Below are 25004 nucleotides of genomic sequence, written 5' to 3' on the forward strand. Positions count from 1 at the left end.
GGTAAGCTATACGTTTACTTTTTGTTGTATAGTGAAAGCACGTAAAAATGGGTACCGAAGCACTGTCACATCTTTGTATCTTTGGCCTTTTCCATAAAGCACAGGCTCACATTAGACACGTTTTCTCCCCTGCTGCATATCTGAATAAAGGAACTCTGGGTCAGGACATGGGAGAGTAATAAAAAATGGGCTGGAAAAGGGTGGCGAATGGGAGGAAGGTTGGACGGCAACTTATGCTAGTAAAAAGATTGCCCTACACTAGTAGGAGTTACTCAGATGTGTCCTTTGGCAAGAACTACCACCCAAACATTTTATAGCAAAGTAGTCCAACCATAACTGAAACACGGTCCGTCAGTTCCCAAGAAAAACGTGCAACTCAAAAGTTAACAATGACGATCTTACCAGGTATAGCAGAAAGGTATGAAGACCTGTTCCAAGTCCTACAGAGGACAGGATTCCTAAGCCTACCCAGTAGGCACACCATAAGAACTTTCTCTCCATGTACTGTACATACTGAAAAAAAAACAGAAATACGTTCAGATTCTCCCATTTAAAGAAGAGTGCTCTACAGAGCTACAGTGCCTCTATCCCTACAGTCAATACCAAGACCAACAACTTCATGGGACAATGCATTTTGTTTTACTCCTGAAGTTTAGAAGAATGTGAGCAAGATGGGTAGAACATTTATTTTCTAAGCACACAAAATATAGTCCACTGCAAAAGATATTCAGCAAAACAGCACATAATATTCAGGTAAAGTCTGTAATGCATTTGTTACAGCCTCCAGCACTGCATCAACTACACAAAAAATGCATTTGGACAATGAAACAGATTCACTGGATTAATGTTTTTAAACTCACTCAAATATCTGACTAACCAGACTTACAAGTGTATGGGCGAGAACGCAAAGGTGAAAGATGATGCACATTCTTGGCTTCAATCAAGAGGAGTAAATACAGAACAAGTTACCTACCTGTAACTGTTGTTCTCCAGCATGGATCTGGCATGGATTCACATGCTCATGAATATTCCCCGTCGTCAGGCTGGGAATCCTCGGTACAGAAAAAAATCAGTATCAGTTTCGTTTCTGATCTGTCTTTCCTAGTAGTAACCAATCACTGATCTCTGGGTCATACTGCCCACAGCCAATGACTGTCCTCTCCCTAAGCCCCACCTCCGGCAGCCATCCTCAGATTTGGTAGCACGTAAAGTGGCAGTATGACCAAGTGAAGAGCCGCAGAGGGGTAGGCGGGAGGGTTTGCATGTGAATCCATGCCAGACCCATGCTGGAGAACAACAGTTGCAGGTAAGTAACTTGTTCTTTCTCCAGCATGGGGTCTGGCATGGATTCACATGCTCATGAATATAAGATTACATAGCAGTACACACATGCACAACCACGGGAGGTGGCAAAAGGCTCAACATTAAGCAATACATAAACTCAACATTAAGCAACTCTTACCTCCTCACCAGGCCCTTCAGGCGAACAGGTTGCGCAGCACTGCTTGGTCGACCCTGGACTCCTCCCTGGAATCCCGATCGACGCAGTAGAATTTCGTGAAGGTGTGCGTCGACCTCCACGTAGCAGCCCTGCAGATGTCCAGCAGGGGCACACCAGACAAGAACGCCGTGGTAGCAGCGATCACTCTGGTCGAATGGGCTCTCGGACGGCCGGGCAGCGGTCGGTTTGCCAACCGGTGACAGTGCATGATACAGCCGGAGAGCCATCTGGAAATGGAAGCCTTCGAGAGAGCCTTCCCTTGATTCACTGGTCCAAAGTTCACAAAAAGCTGTGACGTCCTCCGAAAACTCTTCGTGCGGTCCACGTAGAACTTCAGCGCTCTAGCTACATCCAGCGAGTGCAAAGTCCTCTCGGCCGGCGACGAAGGCGACGGGAAGAAAATTGGTGACACCAAGGGCTTGTTGAGGTGGAAGTCCGACGGCACCTTGGGCATGAAGGAGGGTTGCGTCCTGAGCACCACCCTCGTGTTGTGAAAAGTCAAGTATGGAGGCTTGCAAGATAGGGCCTGAATCTCTCCCACGCGCCGTGCGGAGGTGATGGCCACAACAAAAGCTGTTTTCCACGATAGGAACTTCAACGGTGCCGTATGCATAGGCTCGAAAGGGGCCCCCATGAGCCTAGTCAGCACCACGTTGAGCTACCACGCCGGGGCTGGGGCCTTCACTGGCGGGAACGAGCGGAATAGTCCCTTCATAAATTCCTTCACCAGGCGATGAGACCACAAGGACACCCGTCCTGTTGTCCTGGTATATCTGGAGATGGGAGCCAGATGTATCTTGATGGAGGCGTGAGCTAGTCCAGCCTTGGCCAACGACAGTAGGTACGTCAGTACTCGAGGGGCCGTAATCCGTAGAGGGTTAATCTGTGCCCGGCACCAGACAGAGAACCTCTTCCATTTGTGTCCGTAACACTTGAGAGTTGGACGCCCTGGCCTTTGCAAGAACCTCTGCAGTCGGCCGGTATATCGTATCCTCCAAACTCTAGTGCTGCAGGAGCCAGGCCTGCAAGTTCAGCGACTTCGGGTCGTGATGAAGAATGGTGCCTCCTTCTCTGGAGAGAAGATCCGCGTCCACGGGCAGTCTGACTGGTGGGGATGCCGATAAGTCCAGAAGGTCCGGGAACCAGATCTGTCTCGGCCACGCCGGTGCAACGAGGATCATCCTGCACCGGGACCTCTTGAGCTGGTTGACGAGCCGGAGTAGCAGTGGCAACGGCGGGAAAGCATAGAGGAACAGGTTGTCCCAGGGGAACGAGAAAGCATTGCCCATGCTCCTCGGTTGGGGGAACCTGCTGGCGAACCTCTGGCACTTGTAGTTCGTCACCTTCGCGAAGAGATTGACCTGGGGTCTGCCCCACAGCCTGAAGAGTCGATCTACTTGATCCTGGCGTAGCTCCCACTCATGGCACGAGCGCAACGCCCTGCTGAGTGAGTCGGCGATGGTGTTCTTTATCCCTGCCAGATGAAAGGGTACCAGAAACATCCCCTGGTCGACGGCCCAGTGCCACAGATCCTGGGCTTCCTTGGACAGGGCTGGGGATCTGGTTCCACCCTGCTTCCTGATTTAGAACATTGTGGTGGTGTTGTCGGTGAAGATCCTCACCACCTTGCCCTTGAGGGACGGAAGAAAAGACCTGAGGGCCCAAAACACTGCGCAGATCTCCAGAATGTTGATATGAAGCTGTTTTTCCTCCGGGAGCCAAAGGCCTCCTGCGTGGAGATCTCCGGTATGCGCTCCCCACCCTTCCAGGGAGGCATCCGTCGTCACAGTTACCTGGTGAGCTGGGGTCTGAAAGTCTGCGCCCGCCGTCAGATGAGTGCGGTTGCCCCACCACCGGATCACTCGTCGGAAGGTCTCGTTGAGCGGTATCCTGTCCTCGAAGCTGCCCGTCACCTGGATCCAGCGTGCGTCGAGGAACTCTTGCAGTGGACGCATTCGAAGTCTGCACAGGCGTACAAGATAGATGCAGGAGGACATCATCCTGATAAGGGATTTGATGGATCTTACCCTGGCTACGTCCGTGGCTAGCAGGCGTTGCACCTTGCCCAGGATGGCTTTCGTCGGACGGCGAGGCCAGCAGTGCCACTCTGTCGAGCTTGGCTCCCAGAAACAGGGCGACCTGCGAAGGGACCAGGTGGGATTTGGGGAAGTTGATGGAGAACCCCAGGTCCGTGAGTAGCTGGACGGTCTTCGCTGTGTGTTCTACAGCGAGCTCCCTTGTCCTTGCTCGGATGAGCCAGTCGTCCAGGTAGGGATAGACGTGGATCCCTTGCAGGCGTAGCCACGCCGCCACCGGTGCTAGGCACTTGGTGAATACCCTGGGTGCCGACTTTAAGCCGAACGGGAGGGCCTTGAACTGGTAGTGCTGTCCTTGGACCACGAACTGGAGGAACTTCCGGTGTCCTTTTAGAATGGGGATGTGGAAGTAGGCATCCTCCAAGTCCAACGACGACAGGAAATCGTCCTCCTCCAGCTGTTCCAGCACATGCTGGAGGGTGACCACCCGGAATTCTAAGCCTTGATGTACTCGTTCAGTCGACGCAGGTCTAGGATGGGACGCCAAATTCCTGTCTTCTTTACGAGAAAGTAACTTGAGTAGACCCCGGAGCCCCGAAGTCTCTTTGGGACGAGCTCAATGGCACCTTTGAGCATCACCCTTACCTCCAGCAGCAGCTGGGGTATGTGGTTTTCCTTCCTGGACACGGGTAGCACGCAAGGGCACTGCTTTAGAAACTCGAGGGTGTGCCCCTGGGCCAGGGTTTCCAGCACCCAACGGTCGGTGGAGATGGACACCCACACGCTGATGAACTTCGCCAGCCGGCCTCCCACCGGGGTGCTTCGGTGGGGGCTCGAAACCACGGTCGGTTCAGTCCTGTTTCGAGGCCGCCTTTACCGCCTTGACCTCCCTGGCGATGACAGCGGGAACCTCCAGACTTGCCCCGTCCTCTATAGGCCTCCTGCAACGAGGAACGGGCCGCTTGGCGGTAGGTAGAGGAGCCGCTGCCGGAATCTTTGGAGGCTCCTTGCTTGCCTCCGGTGTTCCGAAAGGACGGCCGTCGTTGCTGGAGAACTCCCAGGGCCCGGGCTGTCTCCGTGTCCGTTTTGATGGCTTGCAGGGACTTATCGACCGTCTTCCCAAACAAGTTGTTCCCGTCGAAGGGCATGTCCAACACTTTGGCTTGTACGTCCTGGTGGAAATCTGTTGCCTCCAGCCATCCGCAGCGTCTGAGGCAAACACTGTTGCCCAACTGGCGGAAACCAGTGTCAGCGATGTCCGTCGCCACCGTTATGGCGTGGTCCGAAGCCACCTCGCCTTCTTGCAAGATTTCCAGGGCTTCTGCCCTCTTGTCGTCCAGCAGGAAGTCCAACAAGGGAGCGATTTTATACCAAAGTTCCCTGTCGTAACGGGCAACGATAGCCAGGGCGTTGGCCGCCTTAATCATCATCGACGTGATGACTCGTCGTCCCATCGCGTCGAGCTTCTTTCCCTCGCCGTCCAGCGGTGAAGTCGATGCCGATGCCCCCCCCCCCCCGTCTTCTTCCTGGCCGCCGCCGAGACGACTGAATCCGGGGTTGGCTGTGCTCTAAGGCATAGAGGGGCCACGTCGGGGACTGGGTACTTCTTTTCGTATCGGTCCCTTTTTGCCGGCGTCGTGGACGGGTTCTTGAGGAGGGAGAGCCCCTCGTCCCAGATGTCATCTAGTAGAGGTACCCCGAAGACAGTCTTCCTCTCATCGTCCCTGCCCGTCGTGGCCGTGTCCGTGCCATCCCTGCGGACCGTGGACGGGGAGGAGGGTTGAGCAGGCCTCGAGGGCTGGAAGGGTGTAGGAGGATGTGTTCTTCTCCCAACGGGCCTGCCCCTGGCTCCTCCGTCGGGCCTGGCTCCGACTCCTCCGTCGGGGGTAAAGGCAATCTAGTCCTTATTTCAGAGCATAAAGATTGAATTGCCATCAAAATGGCTGCTTCGTTGTCCTGCGGCATTGGCGGCGACGGGCGTGACGGTTGATCTGGGGTCCCGTCAGCGCCGCCGTCGCTTCCGTCGTCCCCCTCGGGATGCCTCTCGACGGGCTGGTCCTCCTCCATGCCGCGTCGTGGCTCTCAGGGACTTCGACACGTTCCTCCTCGGAGGTTGTGTCTGAATCCACGGCGGCCACTGGCCCCTCCCTCTTTCTCCGCCGGGGGTTCTTTCGATGGGCTTAAAAGATGACTCCCTCCGAGGTGGCAGGGAGACTCTGGGCCCCGAGGCCGCTACCACAGGTGTAACCTCTGCAGGCTGCGCCAGGGTTGCCGCGACCTTCTCGATAGATGCCTTGGCTGGGTGAATTAAGGCCTTAGTCACCGACTGCGTGCTTGTGGCCTTCACCTTGGGGGGGGAGGGATCCCCGCCTCGCTCCCCATCAGCCGAAATCTTCGAGATCGACGGGGGCCTCTCCAGAAGCTTGGCCGGGTTCTTGGATTTCCTCATACCCGAGCCAGAGCGTTGGCTCATGGTCGAAGGCGCCGGGGAGGATGCGCCCTGCCTGGCAGCCGAGGAACTCGACCGTTCGGCGCTCCCGGTGCCCGCTGACTCGCGGTGCTTAGCCTTCTGTTGGGCCCCCATCGCCGGGGCGCCCTCACAGGACTTAGAAGACCGCTCGGATTTCTTCTTATTCTTCTCACCTGACGGGCTCTTTCCCTCCAGCAAGTTGGCAAGACGAAGATGGCGGTCCCTCATGGTCCGCTCCGACATGTTCCCGCAAAACGCACAGGCCTCCTCCACGTGCGTTTTGTCCTCGTGAAGACGGTAGAGGCATAAGGAATGCTCATCTTCCTTGAACACGTTCTGCAGCTGGCATCCAGGGCAGGCCCTGAACAGCTTCCCGAGCGTCAAGCTCTCTTTCTCCTGGGCAATGTCCTAGGCCTCAGAAACTTCTGGAATCCTCCAAAAGTGTCGTTCCACGAAATCTTCACCCTTAAGGGGCGTAGAAAATTCCAAAACGGGTCCCCGTTGATCGGATGTAAAGATGGTGGAGCTTGAGGTTCAATTTAACCGAAAAATGAGAAATTCTCTTTGAAAAAGCGCGAAAACGCAGCAAAAGCTTGAGAGCTATAGCACGAGGACTCCCAACACTTGAACGTGCGGTAAAAATCTGAGGATGGCTGCCGGAGGCAGGGCTTAGGGAGAGGGCAGTCATTGGCTGTGGGCAGTATGACCCAGAGATCAGTGATTGGTTACTACTAGGAAAGACATATCAGAAACGAAACTGATACTGATTTTTTTCTGTACCGAGGATTCCCAGCCTGACGACGGGGAATATTCATTAGCATGTGAATCCAATGCAGACCCCATGCTGGAGAAACCACTATTATTCAGCATCTCACTTAATAAAGTGAGAACTTTCCTTAATTAACAGACAGCTTGATGGGGGTTCAAGGCTCTTTCGTTCCCCATTTCACCACCATTTGCAAAGCTCTAAAAGAGGGGTAGGAGATCCAAACACTAGGGTAGGTCTGCAACAGATCAAGGCAAAATACCAAACGAGGCTGGTTGGGTCATCAACAGATTGGCTGTACATAATCTTGGGGCATGATGAACACATTATTTTTCACAGGTGTTTTTGCAAGAACTGCTGAGTGAGCCCTTGCTGCTGGAATGTGACTCGATGACTACTTAAGGAATGGCAACATACCTCGAGAAATGGTCACTGCTGAAACCAATGGGGACCCATAAAGTCACACAAAACATTCCCTCTTCTTGGTTCTTAGACCTTAACAGTAAACATTGTGAAAACTGTTCCCGCCAGAGAGTGGACCGGATTCCATTTAGTAGTTTTTAGTGCAGGAAGAATATGTTTGTTACTTGGCCTTCACAACGTTTTAAACTCAAAGTCCTGTCAATTTGATTTTAAAAAGTACAAGGTCCTGGAGGAAGCAATCAGAATAACTATTCCCACAGCTGCAGTGAGAAAACTAACAATTGCTGGTGAATATTGATTTATTAACAAGCTACCATGTTTTTATGTTCTTGGAGATTTTCATAAACTAGAATGCTTGCTAAAAAAAATTTATTAAGGCAACAAATTGACAATGTATTTGGTCTGGCCGTTTTCCAGCTCAAAGTAACATATTTGAGAAAGCGGAGGAGGCACAATTTGTCAGAGAATTGTCACAAAGGCAACACATACCACAATAATGATAGCTTCACACGAATGTTGCTTTGATCCCTACGTTTCTTTCTTTCAACAGTGTGCAGTCTTTCACATGTGCGAGAAAGGAACACATGAAGGAAGTGAAGCTAAGCTGCCAAAGCAGAGATGGAGGAGAAGCCATTGGTGTACAAGAATAAACCTGGAGTACATTACATTTGGTTTCACAGGTTTGACTGTAGGCAGCACACATACACATCATGAAATGGCTCAGCATCCTTCCAAGACACTAACTAACAGGTAGTGCGAGAAGCCTAGAAGCCTTGGGGACACCTCCTTTCCAGTCCTGGGGTTTTCTTTTACTAATCCTTGCGAAAGCAAGGGGGCATTACAGAATGCATCAGTTTGCCAAATGAAAGCTCAGGAAGGGAAAATTGGTGTCTCGATAATACAAGTCCTCTGGCAACCTTTCATCAGAGCATTGTCAGTCAGGTGATCCATATAATATGTACTATGAAACAAGCTGCGTAAAGATTAATGCACAAGATGGGTGGAAAAAAGGACTGGGAAATTATTAACTGTCAGTAGCAAGGCGTTTGATTTTCTAATGACTTTTTTAGCAAACAAGCCAAACAAGTGGGAATGGGTCACCAAACCACCATTGACTTTCCACAAGAAATTATAACGTACATGTGTACTGTTAATCCAGGCCTTGTACATGGCAAAAAAAGCATGGCAAGAAACTGACAATATTACTCCTCTGAAATATTCACTTATGCAGCCTTCAACATTTGGTTTTCTTGTATGGTTTTCCTAAACCAGGAGTGCTGTAGAAGTCACTAAACTACTGGCTGTGCCTGGATTCGATGTCAAGGCCGGAGGTTCCCATTATGCTTCTCTTTCTTTTATTAATATATTAATAGAAAGCTCAGCAGCAAGTGTTAATGCACCTTACTGAAAGCGCAGGAGTGCGTGGCAGACAAAAGGTGCATGAAAACACAAAGAACTTAGAAAAATATGAACAAAAATAGTGTAAATCCAAGATAAACCCCATTACCCAAGGTGCTTCAGGAAAGGTCCAGTAAAGGGTCACTAACATGTGACCTAGTCCACCAATGAATAACTGCCTGTCCATATAAACAGTCCTGCAAATTATGTCACTTCCTCTTTCTTGCTGCTCACAGCAAAGATAAGTACCCTTTTTTTATCTCCTTGTTTAAAAAAAAATTCTAGAATTTTAGATTTAAATAATATTTTAATAATGTTGAATATGTATTTACATATTATTGTATACTTGGAATCTACTTAGTCTTAAATTGTATTTTACATTCATAACGTTCGATTGGCATACGCTCGCGTAGCGTGCTTCATTGTTTTCTTTGTCACTTTCAGCTCCGATCCTCCACGTCAGCTGCTTGGCTGCCGTCGGAGGATCTCAGTTGACAGGAGCCCTCGCGTTCGCGAGCGGCCCTGCTCATTTGATTTTCACTGCTCAGTGCGCGGCCCCCGGCTCAACTCTTCACTCCTGCAGAGCCCGGGGAGGCTACGCACGGAGAGCATTTAATCGCGGTAGCCTGCTGTGGCCGCTAAAGGGAGCCTCTGCTCCCCGAGTCCTTTCCTCAAGCAGCTGGCGCTCGCTTGTAATTTCCGTTGCTTTTACAACGGATTGTGAAAGCGAGCGCCAGCTGCATATACGAGCCCCTCTTTTCCTTTCTTCTGCTTGACAGCATATTAAAAAAAAAAAAAACGGAAAACGAAGGAAGTCTCTCAGAAGCAGATTTTCCTTTTTTCCCAACACAGCAAGGTATCGTGCTCCACACCTTCCTTGGCTGAAATTAAGTGGGCTGAGAGAAGGCTGTCTGTTGCCCACAAGGAACATTTATATATTTTTAAAAAATAAAAATAAAAAAAAGGTGCAATTGAATTTGATTATGGCAGCTCAATACTTCCCCCAGGCAGATCAGGATTGGTCTGATCATGAGGAAGAATGGTGTGCAGTCATTTTTTCGAATTTATTTTCCCCGAAAGACAATAATGTCGCAAAATAAATGTCGAAAAAAAAAGTCGAATTCCTTTTTTAATCATATATTTATTTTGGGGTCCGGAATAAAAAAAAGGGGGTAAAATAAAAAAAATATTTTTTTTTTTTTAAAAAGGGGAGGTTGGGGGGGGGGGGGGGGGCGGGGGGGGGAACCCACCCATTTCGAATAAAAAACGTCAAAAGAAATTCGACATTTTTTTCCCCACATGTTTTTTTGCAAAAAAATGACTTGACATTTTTCATTTCGAAAAAATGACTATGAACCAGGAAGAATATCAGATAGATGAGGTGGCAAAATGGCAGACAGCCTCAAAAAGGTGCCGGCATCCTCAGTGGAGACCACCATCAAGAAGGCAGTATCTGAGATGCTCCTGCCTATCCAACAGCGCCTAGACAGTATGGGGGAGCATCTACAGGAGACCTCCCTGCCAGGGAGAAAGAAAACCCATAAAAGAAAGCACCTTATAGATGGGGGGATGTACTACGGCTCGCAGGAGCAAAGACTCCATGACCCCCCCCCCCCCCGAGCCAGCCTACTCCTGCCACCGCTGCCGTCTCAGACGCCTTCTGGCTGAAAAAAGCCTTCATGGACAGGAAGGACACCCCTTCCCTTGAAAGACCCTCTTACCCCGAGGAAGACAACAGGGGTATTAGACCCTCAAGCCTGGAGGGATATCAACATGGCACTGATGACGAAGCTAGAGGGGTCTATGATAACTATCATCCCCTTTCATCCTCCGATGAGGATTCACAAAGTATAGGGTCGCGACCCTCTACCTCTGGGATTGCAGCAGTCCCCATCCCCAAGAAGGTAACGGAGGAACTGCCCACTTCCAGCGGGATGTTTACTCCAGAAGATCTTGTGCACCCCAGATCCTCCGACTGGGAACCTTCGTCCAGAACAACCAATTACATCATGAACAGGCTTCCCAAGCCTCTGGATAAGGAAGTAAGGGCCAGATTAAAGGCAGAATGCCCCCTTCCCTATATTCCTGGGAAAGTAGCCCTCACCCCGAAGCTAGACTCCAAGATGATCACATTTCTGGGAAAGAATGTGAAAGACCCGAGAAAGGTTATTGACCGCGCTTGGAGGTCCTGTCAGGACAGAGTCCTGGACATTACTGGTCCTCTAGCTAAGATTATGGACCTGGCTGAGGCGGCCATTGATTCCAGTGATCCCATCGATCCAGCGATCCTTTCAGGTTGGGCGCAAAGAGCCCTCAGTCTACTGGGTACTGCCAGTTGCGCCATCTCGGCTGAACGCCGTAAGGGTAATAACATTGACGGCGAGCTAACCGAGCTAGCAGATATGGAATCAGGAGCAGCAGCCCAAGGTCTGCTTTTCGGAGACCCATTCATGAAAGAAATGTCGAAGTTAGTCGGCACCTTTACAGCCTTGGATAAGGCTCAAGCCTCCATCAGAAGGGTTTTTGCTACTAAGGGTTTCTCCAGGGCCGGACAAGGCAGAGGTTGCTCCTTCGGCCGCTTCACCTTTGATCGAAGACCTCAGCAATCCCGGGACCAATACAATTCTTGGCAAGACCGCTCAGACACTTTCTTCCACTCAAGAGGGCGGGGAAGAGGTTGTGGATGGAGAAGAGGTGCAAGATATCCAGCCCAACAGCAAACTACAGGTCAGTGTACCCATTGCAGCGCCTGTGCCACAGACACCTATAGGGGGGGAGGTTAGCTCTTTTTGCACAGGCATGGGACCCCTTATCAGGAGATGCATGGGTCAGGCACGCAGCACTGCCTGCGCTTAGAGTTTTTCGCTCAACCTCATCAAACCGCTCGCCCTGCACCATTAGTTATGTCCATAGCAGACGAGGAAAAGTTAGATGGCGAAATATGCAATTTACATCTAAAACAAGCGATTCGCCCCTGCTCAAGCCAAGGCGGGTTCTTCAGCCCTATATTTTTGGTTCGCAGGAAGCAAAAAGTACGACCAGTTATAAATTTGAGGGCTCTCAACGACTTCATTGTCTACCATCACTTCAAGATGGAAGGGATACACATGCTCAGGGACAACCTGAGGCCAAACGACTGGCTTGTGCGCCTGAACTTGAAGGACGCTTACCTAGCAGTTCCTATTCACCAGACCCACGTAAGCCATCTCAGGTTTTCCTGGAAAAACCAAGACTGGGAGTGCACAAGTTTACCTTTCGGGCTCTCCTCAGCGCCTTGGGCCTTTACCAAACTTCTACGGCCCGTAGTAGCCTGCTTGAGAGAACTGGGAGTCAGATTGATCGTCTATCTGGACATTATCTTCATGGCTCATTCTCAAGTCCTAGTGGTGCATCAGGCCAGAATAGCCATCGACCTACTACACAGTCTTGGTTTCCTCAAACTGGGAGAAATCTGTACTCAGTCCATCTCAGAATCTAGAATTTCTCGGATTCCTGCTAGTTACCTTGAACTCACAACTTCATCTTCCTGTGGCCAAGATGCACGCGACACGGAGGGAGATCCGCAGACTTCTGCAGAGGGACCTCATATCTCTTCGAGAGTTGGCAAGAGTAATCGGTCTCATGTCTTCTTCCATTCAAGCGATTTTTCCCGGTCCTCTTTATTACAGAGAATTGCAAAGGCTCAAGGGTTAGCACCGGAGACGGAGCCTCTCCTACTCTCAACGTCTGACACTGTCGACCTCCACTCGCACGGAGCTCAATTGGTGGCTCACTCACATGGAAGCCTGGAACGGCAGAGCCATTTTCGGATCCACCCCCGATATCATAGAATCAGAAGCCAGTCGTTCTGGTTGGGGAGTGAGATGCGGCTCTGTCGCCACAGGAGAGACCTGGTCACCTCAGGAGCTGGAAATGCATATAAACTGTCTGGAGCTCCTCGCAGGCTCATTTGCTGTGCGCTCCTTTGCCAGAGACAAAGCAAGTTGTTGCATCTTACTGAAGATGGACAACATCTCCGCAGTACGGTACATCAATCACCTGGGAGGGACCAAGTCAAGACCTCTAGCGGAGTTAACCAAAGATTTTTGGCATTTCTGTTTGGAACACCGGATCTCTGTGACAGCAGAATATCTCCCAGGGCTCACAAACGTAGTGGCGGACTGGTACTCCCGTCACTCCACAGATTTCAGCGACTGGAGGCTCGACAGAGAAGTCTTTCTCCGCCTCCAGCGAACATGGGCCCCCCCCCCCCATGTCCATAGATCTCTTTGCACCCAGCTACCCATCTTTTACAGCTGGAGACCGTATCCAGCAGCAGCTGCGACCGATGCATTCCTACAGCGGTGGACCCAGGGGATTCATTATGCCTTCCCCCCCACCCCCCCATTTACAATGATAGCAAGGACCCTGTTCCTCATAGCCCCAGTCTGGACCTCTCAGACCTGGTATCCAGTTCTTCTGGAACTTTCTTTGGATTTTTCAATCCTTCTACCCCAATTTCCAGATCTCCTTCTGGATCCATCAGGGCAGTGTCACCCCCTTTTCAACGGATCACTGAACCTAGCAGCCTGGAGGATTTCGGGTCAAGGTGGAGGATTCCCGGCATATCAGCCATGGCAGTCAACCTCATTGAGGAAAGCTGGGCTGCTGCTACCTGCAAGAGGTATTCTAACTCCTGGAGCGCCTGGAGTAACTGGTGCAGGAGGAACGGTTCACAACCAGTTTCAGCACCTATAGAGGAAATCCTTAATTTCCTAGCATCATTAGTTGAGAGGTCTTGCCTATAGGACAGTTAACGCCTACCGCTCAGCTATTTCTGCCGGGCATGACCTCATTCAGGGGCTTCCAGCTGGAGAGCATCAGCTCGTCTGCAGACTGCTTAAAAGGAATCAGACTTACAATTCCGCCCCCGTCCCGCTATGATAAGCTTTGGGACGTCAACAAGGTTCTGAATCTTTTTCTGCCATGGCCACATAACAAGGACCTGTCCCGGACTGCTTTGTCAGGCAAACCTACTATGCTGCTCTGCTTAGTCTCCTGCAGGAGGGTATCTGACGTCAGAGCTCTCAATCTGGCGGGCAGGACCTTTTCTCTTGATGGGGTAGTATTCCACTTGCACAGGATAACGAAATGTAACTCGAGGGTGATTTCGAACCCCGCTTTCAAAGATCAACCTAAGCTTGCCTAGTTAAATGCTTAAAAGTTTACGAGGAGCAGACCGCCCCCGCTTAGGACTTCACCTAACGGGCAACTGCTGATAGCCCTGCGTAAACCGCACAAGGCTGTTTCGGCTCCAACCCTAGCGCGCTGGACTCTGACTCACGCAGGAATAGATACCCTGCGTTTCAGGGCCCATTCCGTGAGAGGAGCTATGGCTTCCAAAGCATTTCAGGTCAGAGTACGCCTTGAAGATATCATGAGAATGGCGGATTGGTCAGGTGAATCAATATTCACGGAATTCTACCTGAAACCGCTAGAACAACCAGCATCTATTGTGCTAAGTAAGCTTTAAACAAGCATAATGGGAGCCTCCGGTCTTGACATAGAATAAAGATTTTCCATAATAACTTACTAGAAATTCTTGATTCTATTAACGACACGGAGGCAAGCATTATCCCGCCCAGCAAGAGAAATAACAGCGCTAATCACCTTTGGGTAATTGTGAGACTTTTTTGGTGATGTTACTGCTTATTGGACTGACTTATGTATGTCAAGTTGGCACACTATTTCTCTCCCACCCCCGTAAGGGGAACTAGGGTTCTCTGATGCATAAACTAATTCTAGTTACTTTCTCTTCCCTGACAGCGGCTACAGACAAGCCAACTGATCGCCTAATCAGCTCCGCTTCGGCTTCTGTCTTAAGACGACCTCAGTTACAGTTCTTCTTTTCACCGTCTTTCTTCTTGAACAGCCAAGTTTGCAGCTTCGAAAGAGGAAGTGACATAATTTGCAGGACTGTTTATATGGACAGCCAGTTATTCATTGGTGGACTAGGTCACATGTTAGTGACCCTTTACTGGACCTTTTCCTGAAGCACCATGGGAAATGGGGGATTTCTTGGATTTACACTGTTTTTGTTCATATTTTTCTAAGTTCTTTGTGTTTTCATGCACCTTTTGTCTGCCACGCACTCCTGCGCTTTCAGTAAGGTGTATTAACACTTGCTGCTGAGCTTTCTATTTATATATTAATAAAAGAAAGAGAAGCATAATGCTCGCCTCCGTGTCTTTAATAGAATCAAGAATTTCTAGTAAGTCATCAAGGAAAATCTTTATTATACACATATAAATCTTTAATCATTGTGTTGATCAGAGAGATATGGAACATGACGGCTATGCATTATGATCAGCAACTCCAGAGAAAATCGTACCTCATCGTGCTGTTCAAAAACTCCAGTTCAGACAGAAAAGGTATCACCATCCACCTAGTCGGTCCTGCTTCCGTGCTGCAGCCTCTCAAATCAACCTGCCCCATTTGCACGATTCCTGTCATACACTCCAAGTCGCACAGTTCCTTTTCTTTTTTGTGTTTTTACCCATTCTTCCAAATGAATGAATCAATGTTATATTGGCATTTCAGCTCAGGGTAGCAGTTTCACCTGGGGCTCTTAACTATGCAACGGGATGATCAAACTAGTTACAGCCCACCTACCTAGGCTGGCACCTCTTATTAAAAACAATGCTAAAGGAAACCCAAAATAGGGCAGCTTGATGTTAGAAATACATGGAATTCTGAACTATGCTGGACACTTATTAAAGGAAGATGTTCTGCATATGTTCTGTCCGTTCAGAAGTAAATATGGTCAAAGCCATGGCTAGACATGTCTCAACCACCCCTCAAAACAGAGCCCATCTGCAATCCACTAATAATCTGTTCTAGAAAACAACCTCTCACTCCCTACCATAACCAAAGGATGCTACCTGGTAACAGCAATATATCTGTGCTTGTCAGAGCTGTGTACTTCTCCTCTCCACCCCCAACACTTTATGCATCAGAGGCCATTTTTCCACTACCACACTATTCCATTGTACGCCCACGCCATTGCCAGAATGGATTTCTAGGCTATCAATATACTTCATGCTTTTATAGAACAGGGTCCTTTGAAAAACAGCTATTTGAAAAATGGTTCTTCGTAAATGTTTCTTTGTAAAGTGTTCCGTTGCTCCACTGATCCATGTCACATAATAAAATTAACCTTTAGATAAAATATATGTGCCCTGTGTGAATAAGGACTAGCCTGTGAAACAAGTAGCTAAAAACGTAGCCACAGGTACGAATAGCAAAATTATTCAATTTATTGTAAAATAGGTAGAGAGAGCAATTGGCCATCAGGAAGAAGGAATAACATTTGTATTATTTGGTACCCAGTTGATCTTTTCAAAAATGACTGCTTGGTTTGGTCTCTAACACAAAGTCATTAATAGAATAGAGGCAAGAAGCATTTCCTCCAATAATTGCCTAGAGCAAATAAGGATCAGGTTACTTACCTGTAACTTTTGTTCTCCAGTATGGGTCTTGCATGGATTCACATGCTCATAAATATTCCCTGAAAGGCTATGAAAGCACAGTAAAAGTAAAGCAGTTTAGCTTCAAACAAAAAACCTGCCAATTACCTCTATAGCCGATCAGCGTCACCCTGGGTCATCCTGCCCCAGGCAATGACACTCGTCCTCCCACGCTCCACCTCTTCAGGCGATTTTCAGATTTTTACCACAAGTTTCTCAAGTTGGGAGTCCTTGTGTTTTGCTCCTCGAAATCCATTAGTTTTTCACCCTTTTTTGCCTATTTTTGCAAAAATTCTTCATCTGTCACGTTGTGACTACCGGCAAAGGGGGCCATAGGAGATCCTGGGTCCATAGGTGGATCTCCAGCTCGTGTCACAACAGGCCCAGTTATGGGCCTTTACTCCAACACCATGGTGGATGCCACTAAGAAGAGTTTTTTCAGGCCATCTTCATCTCATCGAGCATCGGCACCCCTGGTGCATTTACTGCCTACATCCTGACCACGATACTGACAGATGTGAGATTTGCCAATCCATTTCCTCGAAGAAACGGAAGAACTCCCATCAGAGGTTGGTGTGTATCGAAGAAGGGAAGGCCTTGAACGCGGCCTTGGGCATAGTCATGCCTCTTCCAGGGCCAGCAGGTCCAAAGGGTGTGCTCTCTCTAGTTCCAAGTGGTCGAGGTCCTTTGAGGATGCTTCCTTGGCGAAGATCCAAAGGAAGGTGAATCACACGCTCCAACACGAGCCTCGTCAACGACTTCATCCAAGACCATCACCCCGCCAATGAAGACTTCTCTTCCTTCGACAGCTGCAACCTCAAAGGGTTCGTCCACGACCACTACTGTGGCTGTTACCACGCCAAGGGTTTCCTTGCCGCCTAGGCCACCGGCTGCCATCCCAATGAAAGTCCCGTCACTAATGGCGCCTGTTCCTGCTCTGTAGTCTCCAGTGGTCACCTCTTTCCCAACAAGCTCGGATATGGTGAGAGACATGGCCCCAGCTCAAGAATTTCTACCTAGACATACCAAGGCTGCACCTCTCTCCCCCCTGGCACCTTTGGGATCCCCTAGGGGGTCTGCAGCGATATACACCAGTTCTGTGGAGGAACTGCCAGAGGATTAATACTCTGATCAGGAGGCGGGACATGGGGAACCCAACCCCATCCTGCCAATGCCTCGTCCGGGGTTACCGACCCAATGGCAATCCAGACCTCCACAGGTCCAAGCCCTCCTACGGCCGCTGCACCAAGGGACATGTCTGTGGATATTTTGACCACCTTGCACACATTGGTGGCTGAAACCCAGCAGTAATTGCCTACTGCCCAGTCTCTGTTCAGGAGGCAAGTTGACGTCCAAGGCCTCCTCGGGTTCAACTGCCGCCGCCTCACAAAGCCCCTGTTGCCCCTCGATCAGTAATGGTGGCGCTATCCCCAGTAGTAGAGGAAACAGCTCAGACACACACTATCGCAACCAGTAAACATACAGATGGATTTGAGGATTACATTCTTGCAGCCAGGCAACCCCCTGATCTCTATGTGCCTTCTAATGCCTCTAGACCGGACGAGGTTGGTTCATTCCACTCTATGATCTCTAAGGCTGCCAAGCTTTTCAACCTGGTAACAGAGGAAAAGAAAAGGAAGACTTCCAGTTCGAATGGTGGGAGTTCTCCAAGAAGACCATTGTCTCAGTCCCCCTATTAGATGACATATGGGAGGATGGCCTGTCTGTCATGAAGGCCCCTAATACCACTCTTGCAGAAAAAAACGGTTGGAGAAGTACCGGGTGCCAGACTCAGCCCCTAGGTACTAAACCATTTATCTAGCCTAAGTTATGTACTCAGGCTGAGTTAATTCTGTGAAAAGTGGAGGTGGATGTGGGACAAAGGGGTTAGGTAGGGCAAGAATGGCCACATGTCTGTTTTTCTGTATGATGGGACAGTCGAGCATCCTTGACTTTAGCCTTACTTCTATAACGCGCTTTGCTGCTTGTACAGCACTTCATCCTACAATAAGGGCACCTCACAGGAAGGAAAGGCAGGGAAGGAGTCTTTCAGGATGCGAGCCAGCAACATGAACATATGTGCGCCCGGAGAAGAGTACAGGGATGTGCTCCCAATTCAGCCAGCAAGCCAATGTGGAGAGAATGGGCGTGCAGCAGAAGTAAAAGGGCTCCAAAACAGAGTGAGGCAAGAGAAGAAGAAGTTACTTTCTTACCTGGTAACGTCCTTTCGATGGGATGGTCCGATGACGTATTCCATATCTATGACAGGTAATCATCAAAGCTGTGCTGCTTCGGAAACTTTTTTCGGCGTCTGCGTCCTGCATCGATGACGTCGATGCGCCGTTGTCGAGGACCTCCTCCAACGTCATCCGATGTGATAAGTAGGACGCACGACGCCCATAGCCTCAGTTGTAGTTTTTTCCCCCAGTACGTGTGACATTAGTCTACTGCCAGTCAGACACAAAGCCTTGCGGAACGTAAGCTGCAATCGCATAAGAAATTCTGCAGCGGGGAAGGTAGGGAGGGAGCGATATGGAATACGTCGTCGGACCATCCCATCGAAAGAACGTTACCAGGTAAGAAAGTAACTTGTTCTTCGAGGGGATTGGGTGCTCCGACGTATTCCATATCTAAGACAGACTCCCAAAGCAGTACCAGAGCAAGGAGGAGGGAAAAGAATTTAGAATTAAAATTTAGAATTGCCAATCAAATAGCAGAGCAAAGGACCGCCTTGCCAAAGGCCAGATCCTGTCCTCGGATGGAATCGAGGGAATAGTGACGTACAAATGTATGTACTGAAGCCCAGGTGGCTGCATCACAGATGTTGCGAATAGGAACACCCCTCTGCAGGGCAGTAGATGCAGCCCTGGTAGAATGGGCCCGCAAGCCAGCCGGTGGGTCCTTACCCGCCAAGCGGTAACACTCCGAGATGGCCAAAATAATCCAGCGAGACAAAGTCTATTTCGTCACAGCCTGTCCCAAAAGCTTTCCAGCGTAACCAATAAAGAGTTGATCGTCCACACTGACCCGGGACATGCGTGAAACATAAAAGCTTAAAGCTCTCCTAGGATCAAGCCTATGGAGCCTCTACTCTTCCTTACCAGGATGCGGAGGAGGATAGAATGCCGGAAGAACAACCTTCTGGGCCAAATGAAATTCCGTCACTACCTTCGGAAGAAAAGAAGGACGGACTCTAAGGACAACCCTGTCCTTATGGAAAACAGTGAAGGGAGGCTTAACTGAAAGTGCCTGTAACTCACTCACTCTGCGAGCGGAAGTGACCGCAACTAAAAATACAGTTTTAAGAGTCAACAGTCTCAAAGGGCAAGAGTGCAAAGGCTCAAAGGGAGCACCCGTTAGAAACCTGAGAACAAGGTTCAAATCCCAACCGGGCACCAGGAAAGGTGACGGAGGGAACACATTAGTGAGCCCTTTCAGAAACTAAAGGGATTTTAAAGTAGGAACGCTCTTCAGACGAGAGCTTAAAGATGGACAGCGCCGCCAGGTAACCTTTAATGGTACCCACTTGTAAGCCCCTGTGGGCCAAAGAAAGTAAAAAGGACAGAACCATGGGGATGTCACATGTAAAAGGATCCACATTCTGAACTCTGCACCAGTCGCAGAATTTACGCCAACGGTACAGAGACTTTGTTGCTGGCCGTCGGGCCGAGAGCAACACCTCCATCACGTCTTCAGGGAGGTCCCAATCCTTATACCTCAACCTTTCAGAAGCAAAACGTGAAGGGTGAGGGAACTGACCTCTGGATGGAGAACCTGACCCCCCTCCCGTGAGAGCAGATCGTCTCGGTAGGGAAGACGACGTGGAGGGCAGATGGACAAGTCGAGAAGGTCCGGGTACCACGTCCTCCGAGCCCACGCCGGAGTAATGAGGATCATCCGGGAACCAAACTTCCGTAACCTCCGCAGCACTTGCGGGATGACGGGGACTGGAGGAAACGCGTACAGCAGTGGGAATGACCACTCCACCATGAACGCGTCTCCTAAGGCTCCTTTTGGAGGAAATTCCCGCGAGCAGAACCTCTCGCACTTCCGGTTGACACTGGAAGCGAAGAGATCCACTTGAGGGGTCCCCCAAAGGGCGAAGATCTCCAGGAGAATCTCCTGAACCAACTCCCACTCGTGAGAGATCGTGCTCTGCCTGCTCAGAGCGTCCGCCGTCACGTTTTCGTCTCCGGCCAGATGAACTGCCGAGATCGAAACTTCCTGCTGGATGGCCCAGAACTCGAGCTGCATCGCCTTCCTGCACAGAGGAAGTGACCCTGCCCCCCTCTTTTTGTTGAGGTAGTGCATGGCCACTGTGTTGTCCGTCAGGATCAGGACATTCTTTCCTCGCACAGTCGGCAGAAAAGCCTTCAGGGCTAGCCTGACGGCCCTCAGCTCCAACAGATTGATATGGAGTCTGGACTCCGACGGAGACCAACGCCCGCTGACCGTCAGCTCGTTGGCATGAGCTCCCCATCCCGTGGGGGATGCATCCGTCACGATCGCCACCTCCGGCCAGGGAAGCCAAAACGGAGCCCCCTTCATCAAGTTGCCTTCGATGGCCCACCACAGAAGGTCCTGGGCGACCGAGGGCGGCACCTGAACCGGGTCCGACATCCTGCCGGAGGACTGCGACCATTGCATCTTGAGTGCCCACTGCAAAGATCTCATCCGCAGGCGAGCCGCACCAGAAGAATGCAGGATGCCATGAGGCCGAGCAACCTCAAGACCTCGAACGCAGATAGCGTCTAGGCATGCTGAAACATGTGCACCATCTGCTGAATGTGAAGAGCCCTCACCTGGGGAGGAAAACACTGCCCCAGGGAAGTGTCGAGCACTGCTCCGATGTACTGGAGCCACTGTGTTGGCATCAAATGGGCATTTAAATTGAGGGAGAAGCCCAGCCTGTGAAGGGAGTGGCAGGTGACTGACAGATGATCCAAGACCTGCTCGGGAGGGCGCGCCCTGATCAACCAATCGTCCAGGTAGGGGTAGACATGAATCGCCCCTTGCCTGAGATGCGCTGCCACCACCACCATGAGCTTGGCGGAGGTCAATCCGAAAGGCAGGACCCGAAACTGAAAGTGCGAGTCGCCAACAGCGAACCTCAGGTACTTCTTGTGCTTGGGATGGATCGGCACATGGAATTAAGCATCCTTGAGGTCGAGAGACACCAACCAGTCCTGAAGCTGAAGGGGCCTGGAGGACTTGAGAGAGTAACCATCTTGAACTTGTCCTTCCTGAGGCGTTTGTTCAAACCGCGCAAGTCCATGATAGGTCTCAATCCCCCGTCTTTCTTCTAAATCAAAAAATAAGGGGAATACCATCCCTTGTTCCTCTCCGCTACAGGCACCAGTTCTATGGCGCCTTTCTCCAGCAGGGCTTGAATTTCCTGCGCAAGGAGCGGATCCGGACTCTTCAAAGAGAGGTTCCCTGGTGGATTGTCGTGAGGCCTCTGCCGAAAGGGAAGACAGTAGCCGTGGGTTATGATCTCCAGAACCCACACATCTGAAGTAATGGCATGCCACTCTACAAGATGCTGCGCCAGCCTTCCCCCAACTGGCGAACCATGGGACATGGCCTCATGACTGAGTGGTAGCAGCTGCGGCGTTACCTGAGGGCAAAGAGGCAACTGCCCGAGCGGCCATGGCACCACGGGTACCCTGTCGTCCACCTCTGGTACCCCTGCGTTGGCCTCTGACTGCCAGCTCCTCTCGCTTTACCAAAGGAGGAGTAATAACGAAAGGAACCACCCCTCCATTGCTGTCCCCTAGGACGAAAAAGCTGAGGTTGCCTGACTGCAGCACCCAACGATTTGGCTGCAGCTTTAGAGGTCTGCAACCTCTCAAGGCTCTCGTCAGCCTTACTGCCAAAAAGGTGTTCACCGTCAAAGGGCATATTGAGGAGCCAGGATTGCACATCAGGAGCAAACCCCGACTTCCGCAACCACGCAAACCTGCTTATCACGGTGCTCGCCGCCATGGACCTGCTGACGCATTCAGCCATGTCCAAACCCGACTGAACGGACTCACACATGGCATCCTTACCATCCTGGACCATATCAAGGAAACCATCCCGTTCGTCCCCTTCGGGAATATGTTCAGCCGCTAACGCAACACAGTTCCACAGAGTGTGGGTGAAACGAGACGAGGCACATATGGGGTTGGCCGCCTGAAGTGCCATACCCCCTGAAGAAAACACTTTCTTCGCCCAGCCATCAAAACGTTTGTCGTCCCCATCAGGAGGGATGGTAGGGTACGACGCCAGCTTTGCCGGGGCCGTGGCCGCCTGCACCACCAAACTCTCCGGAGTGGGGTGCCTGGTCAAGTAGCAGGGGTCGCTACTGGCTGGACGGTATTTTCACGACAAGGACCTGCCCACCGCCGGGAGACTCTCCGGAGCAGCCTAAGCCGCCGCCGCCCTTCTTTGTAGAGCCATATGAAACGGCAGTACCGGGTCAGTTGGGGGACCAACATCAAGGATGTCCGTGAGATCATCCTGCACAAACTCCCCTGGGGGAGCAGACCATCCCAAGTACTCGGAGACCCTAGCCATAAGCGCCGGTACGAGGAATCGGCATGAGAGCCAGGCTCAGGCCTACAAAACTCCACCTCCGGAGAGGTGTCCAGTCCACTGGCATCATGCAGTGACTGCCTCAAATCGTCAAACTGGCTATGGCCCGAGACCATCTCATCTGGAACTTGACTAGGAACCAGGCCATCAGAGTCCTCATCCACCTCTGAAATATATTGCAGGTGTCGAAAAGAAGGCACTCGAGAGTGCTTGCTCTTAGCCAGAGCCTTTCTAGGGGGTTCCCCCGTGCCACGGGGTACCTCCGACACCCCTGCCTCGAAAGACGTCGAGTGAATCGGCGCCGGCGTCGAGTAAATCGGCGTCGACGTCAGATGCAGCGCCGCCACCCTCGACACAGTCCTCGAAGCCGGAGCTCCGAGCGTGTCCTTAGACGACCTGAGCGTCGACGGCTTCGATGACTTCCTCGGAGCCAGAGCCTCGAGAAAGCCTGTCGACGCCCTCGACGCCTCAAGCGTCAATGTCTTCCTCGAAGACATCACAGGTGCACACGGTCTCGAGCGCGTCGAGGACCGGGACCTGGAACGGGTACGTCGAGAACGAGTCCCCTTGTACGAACGGGACCTCTCACGTGACTCGTGCCGACCACTCTTGCAAGCAGTGTCTCTCGACCTTTCACGGCCGACCCCACTCGGGGGCGCGGACGGCTTAGTACCCTGCGACTCAAGAATCGCCAGCATTTTCTTCCCGAAGGAAGCCCATTCCTCCGGCGTCGCACAGCTGGTGGGGTAAGCGACGTGCCAGGCAGAGTCCTCAGAAGAGGACCTGGAAGACGACCGCTGTTGGCGCTTCCGAGAATGCCTCGAAGAGGCCGAGGAGTGGCGACACCGACTCCTAGAAGGAGACCCACGAGACTTCCGACGACGATGCAGAGAGTCACCTCTCGAATCATCCGTCGAAAGCCCTGCAGACGTCGACTTCCGGGGCTTGGACACCCGACCTACCGACAACTTCTTCTTACGTTCCGGTAAGGCTTTGGACGTGAGCGACTGGCAGTCGATACAGTCATCCGTGTCGTGGGCCTCCCCGAGGCACCAGAGGCAGGCGTCGTGCGAGTCCGTCACCGACATCTTGGACCCACACTCCCCGCACTTCTTGAAGCCCGGACGCGGGGTCGAAGACGAAGTAGAAGAGATCTTTTTACTAAGGATTTTCTCACAAAAACGAACAGGTTCGAAGAACAGAACTCCAAAGAGTCGAGGCGTAACCGAGATTCATGAAGCAACACGTTCGCAGAAAAAACGGAACTGATGCTACGGGCGTCCTACTTATCACATCGGATGACGTCGGAGGAGGTCCTCGACGACGGCGCATCGACGTCATCGACGCAGGACGCAGAAAGAAGTTTCCGAAGCAGCACAGCTGTGGTGATTACCCGTCATAGATATGGAATACGTCGGAGGACCCAATCCCCTCGAAATGCTGATCTGCGCAGCTTGCACACCTAGGACATCAGAAACACGAATTTGCCATGTTCTCAACTCCCTATAAAAAAGGAGTACATTGTGTATACCTATACTGCATCAAACCACCAATCCAGTGGTCTCAATTCAATGAGTAGGTCTCAAAGCACCTAGACTTGTCCATTTGCGCACAATGGTTAAGGACATCGAGCACTAAGCCTCTCAAAAAGGCATCTATCCTCATGAATGGCTTCCTTGCCATGTCTTTCGACTCTACTCTGGGACCAGTCAGGGAGCCCCTTCCTCCTGTCACCTTACACTTGGCTATAGAGATCTTCAAACACTTGTTTGCCACATGAGGAAACAAAATCAAACTATTAAAGGAGTTAAAGGCTTGGATAATAAAATATCCCGGTATGCTGCTGATTATGTTAATTTTAAACCCCACCACATCTGTTTCAGAGAGTCTGAACTGCCTTGAATTCAGAGCTATGGCATCCAGTCGGGCTACAGAGTGAATTTAGCAAATGCTGCTACGTCAATACATATCCATGCTACACTACAAAGAGTTATCAACTCTAACACTGGAAACATTACATGTTCAATTATGAACACTAGTGTACTTAGAAGAGGAGCCGATACTGGTGCTGCAAAAGGACCCAGAGCATGCACCCCGGATGAGAATACCAGTGTCTTGTGCTGTATGTTGGTGTTAAGGGCATCACTGGAGGAGGCTTCGGAACAACAAGGGCCATTGTGACACTCATGACAATGGAAAATATTTGACTTTTTAATAGTAAAACTATGTATTTGCTAATCACATGTATATGCTAATCACTTGTGGTTCCCAGACTAGGGGTGTACCCTGCAGCCTCAATCTCCATGTGGGCCCTCTACCTCCCTTGTCA

General features: G+C 50.7%; 1 protein-coding gene across 4 annotated transcripts in view; it reads right to left on the reverse strand.

The window, feature by feature from the left end:
- VMP1 (vacuole membrane protein 1) overlaps positions 1 to 25004 on the reverse strand; it is a 1390334-nt gene that overhangs the window by 1027468 nt on the left and 337862 nt on the right. For all 4 annotated transcript variants that reach the window (XM_069615110.1, XM_069615112.1, XM_069615111.1 and 1 more), the window contains one exon: positions 403 to 513. In XM_069615110.1, the coding sequence (XP_069471211.1) occupies positions 403 to 513 (111 nt within the window). The remainder of the gene's footprint in view (positions 1 to 402; positions 514 to 25004) is intronic.

The sequence above is a fragment of the Ambystoma mexicanum genome, chromosome 9 (assembly GCF_040938575.1).
Source record: "Ambystoma mexicanum isolate Mex_15411 chromosome 9, UKY_AmexF1_1, whole genome shotgun sequence".
Lineage (NCBI taxonomy): Eukaryota > Metazoa > Chordata > Amphibia > Caudata > Ambystomatidae > Ambystoma > Ambystoma mexicanum.